The 10,233-nt window shown below is 42.2% G+C and overlaps 1 protein-coding gene across 1 annotated transcript in view; it reads left to right on the top strand.

The window, feature by feature from the left end:
- Window positions 1-1,269: 1,269 nt before the first annotated feature.
- LOC311145265 (potassium channel subfamily K member 2-like) overlaps window positions 1,270-10,233 on the top strand; it is a gene marked incomplete at its 3' end in the record, with an annotated part of 11,293 nt that continues 2,329 nt past the window's right edge. Inside the window, 6 exon segments of the mRNA XM_084181501.1 lie at window positions 1,270-1,484; window positions 1,955-2,045; window positions 4,374-4,491; window positions 6,530-6,690; window positions 7,811-7,997; window positions 9,767-9,906. Of these exon segments, the coding sequence (XP_084037627.1) occupies window positions 1,387-1,484; window positions 1,955-2,045; window positions 4,374-4,491; window positions 6,530-6,690; window positions 7,811-7,997; window positions 9,767-9,906 (795 nt within the window). The 5' untranslated portion in view covers window positions 1,270-1,386.

Raw genomic sequence — 10,233 nt, 5'->3', positions numbered from 1 at the left:
CGTGCTATGCGGGATCCTTGGGATGTCCCTACCCATTGAAATTTAAATGTACAATTATTAAGGTAAGGGTTAAGGTTAGGGTTAGGTAAGGCAATGGTTATGGTTATGGTTAAGGTTTGGGGTAAGGGTAGGGGTTAAGGTTAGGTTTTAGGGTAGGGATGTCCCAAGTATCCCAGATGGCAATGACCGTTTATAATCCTACCTAAATTGTCTTTGAAAATTGAGCCCAATATAACCATTACCAATTATTACTAGTTTCTCACGCTCATCGCTTCGCAATAAAAACCTTTTTCATTCAAAAAATATAATTGTTTTATATAATTCTTATTCAACATTTACCATGTTAAATGTGACTGTACTTCTTTATGTGTTACAAGTTAGCTCACAGAATTAAGGGTTTGGTAAGAAGAGAGAGGAGAGAGAGAGAGAAAGAGAGGAACTATTGCACAACTTTTTTCCCCTTCACAAACCAGGGCCGCTGAGGACCGGGCCAAACCACACACACACACAGTCCACTACAGCAGCCTGCTATTGTTAGAACGTAGAAGTCAGTGTGACTCTTTTTGATGATGATGCCCCCAAAACCATGAGCCAGTACAATATGGAGCACAGGCATAAATCAATAGAAACAGATTCTCATAATAATCAACGTTCAACTGCTGCTTCTTTGTGAATACTCTCACACACACTCTCCTCTAGCCTGATTTGTTTTAAAACAGCCCTTTTCCTAAGCCCACGTGGATGCACGCACGCACGCACGCACGCACTCCCACACACAGACACAAACTCCCAGTAAATGGGTGAAAGCAGCAGAATAGTGTGTGTGTGCGATTTACGTTGCCACAGCAGTTTAAGAGCCCTGCTGCTCGCCGACCATGTCTCACACAACATTATTTATTGATACATTTCTAACATTACCAGCAAATGTGTTTTCATTCTGCTGAAGATCATCTGTCAGATCTACTGTACACAGCACAGAAGCATAACATAAGGAAAACGCACACACAAAAATCACTCACCAGCCACATGGCTCTTCCCAATTTGTGCTCTCCCTTAAGGCATGTGTATGATGATGTGATATCAATGATACTTCCTTTAAAGTATGAACTATCTGAGTTTTTAACAGGAAATGAAAGAACATACTTTTAAATGAAAGAACATACTTTTAAATGAAAGAACATACTTTTAAAAATACACTCTCAATTAACCAATCAACTAATAATCTCTTCTCCCTGATTTCCCACCACCCCCCACCCCCAAACAGTGGCAGCACCTGACCTACTGGATCCAAAATCTGCCACTCACAACAGCAAGCCCTGCCTCTCCTTCTCCGCCAAGTCAATCACGCTGAGCCCTAGAGAGGAGTGTCAGGCCATCGCCACGGTGATGAAGTGGAAGACGGTGTCGGCCATTTTCCTCCTGGTGGTTCTCTACCTGGTGGTGGGAGCTGCCGTGTTCAGGGCCCTGGAACAACCCCACGAGAGGTAGGGGAGACCAGGGTTGGTTGTCACAGTTTTTACTCTTGTGTGTATTTCTCAGCACCAGTATATCTTGCAAGACTCTTTTCAACATGAATAGAAAGACCAAAGTTTTGGGTTGAAATAGGGACCCTTTTTATCCTCATATCTTATTCCAACATGGAGTTATAAGCAATTAAAACACATTCTGTCCACTTGTGACAACCAGCCCCAACGCGGGTACATGGCACCCTCTCAGTACACCCTCTAGATTGGGAGTAATAAGCACTTTGACAACTAACCTGTGAGATAACCAACCCTGGTCTCTCCTAGATATCCATCTCTCTGTCTCTGTCTCGCTCTACCTCCATCTCTCTACCGCTTTCTCCCCCATCTACTCCCTCTCCCTGCTCACCATCTCCATCTCTCTCCCATCACTCTCTCGATCTCTCTCGATCTCTCTCTCGATCTCTCTCTCTCTCTCTCTTTCTTTCTAGTGCTCAGCGCCTGGCCATCTTGAATCAGAAACTAGAGTTCCTCTCCACACACACCTGTGTCAACCACAGCCAGCTGGAGGAACTGGTCAAGGTACCATTGTTACTGTGTGTGTGTGCGCATGTGCACTTGGAAGGATTCCCTTTTCTCTTCAAAGCAGAGCATTCTCTTTCATCGCTTTCTCTGTACACCTTCTGCACTTTTGTGCAGACTTGTGTTAGGGTGTGTGTATGATCATGTTTATTGCCAGAGTGACTCATTGGGAATGTATCATTGTTACAGTTGTTGGTTAGCTAGCTAATTTTAGCCATATTAGCATTGACATGAAATCCCCAGTAGTTCATATCTCATGCTGAGATCATGATGAGGAATGTTTTCTGGCGCGAACACCAGCGCTGGGGATTTCATGTCAATGCTAATATGGCTAAAATTAGCTAGCTAACCAACAACTGTAACAATGTGTTTGAGAGACAGCAAGTGCTCATTGTACAAATGTATTTATCTTATCAATAAACATTGGAGATGAAATATAGTTTACATGTTGTCAACAATCTAACCCAACCCTGTCTGTTTTGCCCCATAGTTGCGTACGCATCGGTTTTGTTGCTAAACAACCAACCCGTCTATAAAGCCAGTGAAACGTCAGAACACACACACACAGTAATGCAAATGGCTCTGAGATACAAATAATATTACTACACAGATCATACACGTAACGTTAGCTAGCTAGCCTTAGTTTGAAGATGAAATCCGGAGCCTTCTGTGTGTTCTCTTTTCGACTCCGTCTGCATATTTGCAATCAAACGCCAGACTTTTCTCCATCTCCTTAGCTATCATACTCTAATTCCACTGATTTCAAAACTCGGTCCTCCAGAAAGCGGAGAGCAACACTTATGCAGTTCTACTACGTGATTTCTTTCAAAAAAGCGGTGTAAGAAAGGATTACCTATACATACTGACCAGCTCATATTATAGACAGAAGCGTGCTACATGGCAGACCAATCCGAACTCATCTCTCGGCATGTCCAGCCCACTCATTATCTCAGCCAATCATGGCTAGCGGGAAGGTTACTGTCTTTTTCCATGGCTAAACCAACTAGGCTCGTAATTTAACCATTTTATTCGTATTTACAGATGGCATACAAGTTTGTTATTAAGGCACATTAAAGTTCACATGTTCCAGAAGGCATTTCTGCCAAAAAACACATTTTGATAAAAAAAAAAGGTTACGTTCAAATGCCTCTCCTGTGAAGTAGTGACGTGCGACATACGCCTAGTTTCCTGAAACGAGTCACATATAGCCTATGCGTGGTCCATATTATCAGGTATGCTATTAGCAATAAACATTATCACCTTTAGCCCAACTGATGCAGCAAAGTGCAAATAAATAGGCTGAAGCATGGGGTTGCCTATCTGCATTGACCCTATTGGGCTAATCATTAGCCAGATCTAAAATGTGATCTCTTAACTAGTTATTATCATATTGATTAATTTTATGTCCCAAAAACCTTGCATAAACACTGAATATAATGTAGGCCTACCAGTTAGGGTAACTTGGGGTAACTCGCCACCTGGGTAAAAAGCCCCCTGCCTGTACTTCTCACAGAAACCCCTTCATGTAACAATTTTTCCTCCAACACTTTCACTGGTTTTCACTACTCTTGCTCAACAAAAAAATATTATCTGTCTCATCACAATTTTTTAAGTCATTCCAAATAAATGATTTTGAGGTAGAGAGGCGTTGGACCCCAAGTCCCCCCTACAATTGACCGCTGTTACATTTGCCCCACTCTCCCCTATGCACTCACTGCAAATTGCGGAGCCATAACGTGCTTAACCATGGTTCTGCTAAAAGAAAAACGGGTTTAAAATGCTGCAGTTCGGGCATATTTAGGAGTTGAGAAATAAATAAAGTAGGAATGGAAAGCTGTGATTCCCCTCTTTTTAACAAAAGCAATTAAAACGGCTGTTTTCGCGATTGCAAGAATTGTTGTGCATTGACTGCTTGTCAGAATGCATGTTTCCCTCCCTATGACACTTATAACATGAATGCGCCACGAGAGGAATATTTATCAAACATAGAACACAAGCCTACTAGGTAAATAGATAAACGATTCTACTAAGGGGTTGTTCGATTTTTCTATTAATTTCTCGGAAAAATATATTTTCATGTTCCATTTTTTTTTCTTCGCGTGGCGGCAATGATTTCGCAGGCGCAGCACCACAGCAAAATGAGTGCAGCGGAAACACTGCCATGCAGCAAATTCTACTGGATGAAAAGCCGAAATGAGTATGACATCCGGGCATACTCAATGTTCGAAATGTCACATACTAAAAAACTTTACATTTTCACACCCAATCAACCTACTATGTAGAAGTACAGGTATTCGGACATGGCTTATGTGTGTGTTTCATCCACAGCAAGTGGTGTCAGCGATCCGTTCAGGGGTGAACCCAGCAGGGACTCTGACCAATCACAGCAGCCTCTGGGACCTAAGCTCCTCCTTCTTCTTCGCGGGGACCGTCATCACTACCATCGGTAAGGTGTGTGTGTGTGTGTGCTGCGTTTGTGTGTGTATGTAGCATGATGTGTACAAAATCTAATTTACCCTCTCAGTGCAGTCGCCATTACGCTGTTAATCAATCTTTATGGTTATATTCTCACTATTCTATCTGTTTCCCCTTCTCTCTCCAAGGACCTGGGCTTTAATTAAACATATTTAATTAATTTTTATTTAACCTTTATTTAATTAGGCAAGTCAATTAAGAACAAATTCTTATTTACAATGATGGCCTACCAAGAGGCAAAACTTCTAAAGGACTGTAGGGGGAAGGGGGTTAGATGGGGCCTCTAACTTGGGGTGGAGGGATGGAGGGGTAGAGGGAGGGAGAGGTGGTTAAAGGACTAATTGGTTGGTGACCCACCCTAAGCCCCAATCCCGCCCCCACCAGTATCCCTCTGTCTTAATTGTGACCCTCAGAAGGCTCCGTAATTGGAATTGTATGTATGTGCATGTGGTGTGTGCATGCATATGAATGAGTATGTGTGTTCGCTTATGCTCACGTGTGTCTGTGAAACAGCCTGTTTTGAATAGAATTGTCTATGGAGAACAGGTTTCTTGAGACTTCAGAACAAACAGAAGGTGTGGAAGCAGAGTGGAGTATTTAGAGTGCAGAGCAATTCTCCTCTCCTCCATGAAATACTTTGATATATTCTTGTTTCCCTCCTTTAAACGGAGCGAGAGACACAGGATGCACTGGACCCAGTGGAGTGAGAGAGGTAGAGAGAGAGGTAGAGGAAGAGGGAGGAGGGTGGGGGAGAAAAAGAGAGAGGAAGAGAGCATGCAACAAATGGAGCTGGCCAGTAACACCTCCAGTATGCGTCGACTTCATTTCACAGGATTTGTTTTTGGATGGAAGCTGTAGAGATCGGTAAGAAATTGAACTTCTGTAGCCAAATATCTTATTCATCCATTTATTTTAGTTTTTAAGCATTAAATGACCTGGTATGATGGTGCATTGATCAGTTGTACAGTTTAAAGACGTTATTTTAGCGTTTTTGTCTAAAGTCGACCTGTAAGGGTCCCCTGTAGCTCAGTTGGTAGAGCATGGCGCTTGCAACGCCAGGGTTGTGGGTTCGTTTCCCACGGGGGGCCAGTATGAAAATGTGTGCACTCACTAACTGTAAGTCTCTCTGGATAAGAGCGTCTGCTAAATTACTAAAATGTAAAATGTAAATGACCTATAATTAATTACAATATGAGTGAAATAGGTGTACCCCAACAACCGAATGGTTTGGGTGTATACCGGTCATAAAAAATATTAATTGAGTAGACTGCTGATTGGCCAGCTCATCCTCTTCAGGAGGATGAAATCATCCTCTATGAGGAAATAGCAAGCATTTATGAAACGGTCTGTTTGAGATACAAGTTTGAGGTGGGGTTTTTAAGATGTCTTTTCTCCAATTTATGCTTTGGCCACAAATACGAGTGAAGGATGAGTCAACAATATTATTTGGGTATGAGTTAACAGAATATGAACTTTTAAAAGTGAGTTTTTCCCTGGACAGTTACTTTAAAACTGCAACATTTTCTCTCAGCATCATGGTGAAATGTGTAGAATTGCAGGAAATTAGCTTTAAATGGCAAAATGTTCTCTCAGACTAGTAGAATAGCATTATAAAATTACAAATGTTTCTCTCTGCCCCATAGCAAAATGTGTTGAAATGCAGGAGTTAGTTGTTTTGGGGGGCCTTCCACTTATCCTTCCACTTATAATGTGTTTTCAAAATACCCCTCTAAATACATTTTTTAATGCATTTTAAAATGTCCCAAAAAATTCCGGGGGAGGACCACCCGGACCCCTGTCTACTGTTCGTCTAATTTCACCCTTGCACTGTGTAAATATATTTACAGACAAGATTTCTGAATTACAGTTGATGAAAACAACCAAAGTATTTGTAGAACAACAATGAAATAGAACAGATATTTATTTCACCTTTATTTAGGCAGGGGAGTCCCATATACAGTAGTTTGCAGAGCCTTTTATAAGAGGCCTTTTTTCTTCTGTCCCTCCAGGTTTTGGGAACATCTCCCCCCATACGGAGGGTGGGCGTATCTTCTGTATCATCTATGCCCTGCTGGGGATCCCTCTGTTTGGCTTCCTACTGGCTGGAGTAGGAGACCAACTGGGAACCATCTTTGGGAAGGCCACCGCCAGGGTCGAGAAGATGTTCGTGGTGAGTCCATGTAGAGAAGATGTGTGTGTGTGGGCACGTGTGTGCATGCATCCACGTGTTTGTGTGTGCATTCTTACATGTGTGAGGCCACTCTTAATTACTTCTCTATCCCAGAAGAGTAGAGGCCTGTCTATCAGTCTAACCCAGATTAAGGTTGTGAAATGACTATTCATTACAGTTAATAACACATTAGGGTATTGCCAGGAATAATTGGAAAAGAGGTCTGGTGCATTGAGAATACTGTAGATATTCACTTCCTATGGTCCAATCTGCCACTCATACAGTTCATCATGGCCACCTCCTAATCATCCCTAGATTCCAGTTGGCTAACCTGGCAACTCTTCCCCAAGTCGTTGCTGTATATAAGAAATGTGGTCTCAGTCAACCTACCAAGGTTATTATAGTAAACATAAACTATACTGAAACTATTATCTTTGACTCCAAAACTAACTAAAATAAAAAACATCATGAATTATGTTCAGTTTTAGTTTTTTCTTTGTTGGGGGGGGGGGGGATTTTCAATGGAGTTTTCCAGGTTTCTTTCTAATGGGGTTTTCAAGCTTTGGAATCTGGCAGGTCACATTGAGATTTACTTGATAATTTAAAGGTAGACTCAGCGAGATGACATTGTCACGAGCATACAGTCACATAGAGTTTTGCGCATGTGCAAAGGTGTGCTTCACGCTGCTACAGCGGAGAAGTTTCAACGCTCCTGGTTGTTGCGGAAATTGACCCAATACTACTGTTTACTTCATGCATCTACATCATCTCGCTGAGTATACCTTTAAACCTAACCTATGACCAGACCCATCACCTTATGCATTAGTGCCCCACAGTACAACACATAAATGTCTCCTAGCCTCCCCCGTATAGGCTTCTTTCTGTCCCTAACACTAAAACTAAAACTGAAACTAAATAATATAAAAAACTCAATGGAAATATTTGTATAAAACTTCAAATAAAGAAAAACTAGTCAAGTGGATCTGAAAACTAACTGAAACTAAACAGAATTTCAAATAAACACAAAACTATAATCACCTTTCAATTTACCTGGTGAAATAAGGGTGAAATACTGTAGATTAATAAAGATCTCTCTATCCCTCCCTCCCTCCCGCTGTAGCAGTGGGATGTTAGTCAGACTAAGATCCGTGTCATCTCCACTGTTCTCTTCATCCTGTTTGGCTGTCTGCTCTTCGTGGCGCTGCCGGCGGCCATCTTTAAACACATTGAGGTCTGGAGCGCTCTGGAGTCCCTCTACTTTGTCGTTATCACATTGACAACCATTGGTTTCGGGGACTTTGTCGCAGGTAAATGATCACGAAGATAGGATTTGGCCTGTATTGAATGACTAACTTGAAATGTGTATGCTTCAGTACACGTACGCACGCACGCACACACACTTTTTTTACAAAATCTTTATTTATACAGGTTTGTTTCATTAAGATAAAAATCTCTTCTAGAGACCAGTTAAAGGTTGCAACAGTCGGCACACATGAAGTGAGCTACAGTAAGAAGGGAGAGACAGTATAGAAGGAATTATTTAACCGCAGCTATCAGTGAGAAAGGTTTCCTGTCTCTGTCACACATACAGTGCCTTGCAAAAGTATTCATCCCCCTTGGCGTTTTTCCTATTTTGTTGTATTACAACCTGTAATTGAAATTGATTTTTATTTGGATTTCATGTAATGGACATACACAAAATAGTCCAAATTGGTGAAGTGAAATGAAAAAAATAACTTGTTTAAAAAAATTCTAAAAAATAAATAACGGAAAAGTGGTGCGTGCATATGAAGCCCCTAAATAAGATCTGGTGCAACCAATTACCTTCAGAAGTCACATAATTATGTAAATAAAATCCACCTGTGTGCAATCTAAGTGTCACATGATCTCAGTATATATACACCTGTTCTGAAAGGCCCCAGAGTCTGCAACACCACTAAGCAAGGAGCACCACCAAGCAAGGGGCAACACCAAGCAAGCGGAACCATGAAGACCAAGGAGCTCTCCAAACAGGTCAGGGACAAAGTTGTGGAGAAGTACAGATCAGGGTTGGGTTATAAAAAAATATCTGAAACTTTGAACATCCCACGGAGCACCATTAAATCCATTATTAAAAAATGGAAAGAATATGGCACCACAACAAACCTGCCAAGAGAGGGCCGCCCACCAAAACTCACGGACCAGGCAAGGAGGGCATTAATCAGAGGCAACAAAGAGACCAAAGATAACCCTGAAGGAGCTGCAAAGCTCCACAGCAGAGATTGGAGTATCTGTCCATAGGACCACTTTAAGCCGTACACTCCACAGAGCTGGACTTTACGGAAGAGTGGCCAGAAAAAAGCCATTGCTTAAAGGAAAAAATAAGCAAACACGTTTGGTGTTCGCCAAAAGCCAAAGCTTTTTGGCCATCAAGGAAAACACTATGTCTGGCGCAAACCCAACACCTCTCATCACCCCGAGCAGGACAATGACCCTAAGCATACTGCTAAAGCAACACTCGAGTGGTTTAAGGGGAAACATTTAAATGTCTTGGACTGGCCTAGTAAAAGCCCAGACCTCAATCCATTTGAGAATCTGTGGTATGACTTAAAGATTGCTGTACACCAGCTTAACCCATCCAACTTGAAGGAGCTGGAGCAGTTCTGCCTTGAAGAATGTGCAGAAATCCCAGTGGCTAGATGTGCCAAGCTTATAGAGACATACCCCAAGAGACTTGCAGCTGTAATTGCTGCAAAAGGTGGCTCTACAAAGTATTGACTTTGGGGGGGTGAATAGTTATGCACGCTCAAGTTTTCTGTTTTCTTGTCTAATTTCTTGTTTGTTTCACACAAAAAAGTGGTAGGCATGTTGTGTAAATCAAATGATACAAACCCCCCAAAAAATCAATTTTAATTCCAGGTTGTAAGGCAACAAAATAAGAAAAATGCCAAGGGGGGTGAATCCTTTGGCAAGCCACTGTAGATAGAATCTACTGCAGGGTCAGAACTAGAACAAGGACCTGGTCAGGCGGAGAGATAAAGAGAGAAAGTAAGGGGTTGTGTGCGTGTGTGTGCATGCGTGTGTGTGTCCTCTCCAGGTGGTTCAGAGATTGAGTATCTGGACTACTACAAGCCTGTGGTGTGGTTCTGGATCCTGGTGGGGCTGGCGTACTTCGCTGCTGTTCTCAGCATGATAGGAGACTGGCTCAGAGTCATCTCTAAGAAGACCAAAGAGGAGGTATGTATCTCTCTCTCTCACTCACTCGCTCGCACGCACACACACACACACACACACACACACACACACACACACACACACACACACACACACACACACACACACACACACACACACACACACACACACACACACACAACACATCAATCAAATGTATTTTATAAAGTCCTTTTTACTTCTGCAGCTGTCACAAATTGCTTTACGGTTACCCAGCCTAAAACCCCAAAGAGCAAGCAATGCAGATGCAGAAGCACAGTGACTGGGAAAAGCTAACACACACACACACACACACACACACACACACACACACACACACACACACACACA

This window comes from Coregonus lavaretus (assembly GCF_964263955.1).
Source record: "Coregonus lavaretus genome assembly, chromosome: 18".
Taxonomy (NCBI): domain Eukaryota; kingdom Metazoa; phylum Chordata; class Actinopteri; order Salmoniformes; family Salmonidae; genus Coregonus; species Coregonus lavaretus.
The sequence above is the reverse complement of the archived record's forward strand: the minus strand, read 5'-3'. Positions and strand labels throughout refer to the sequence as shown.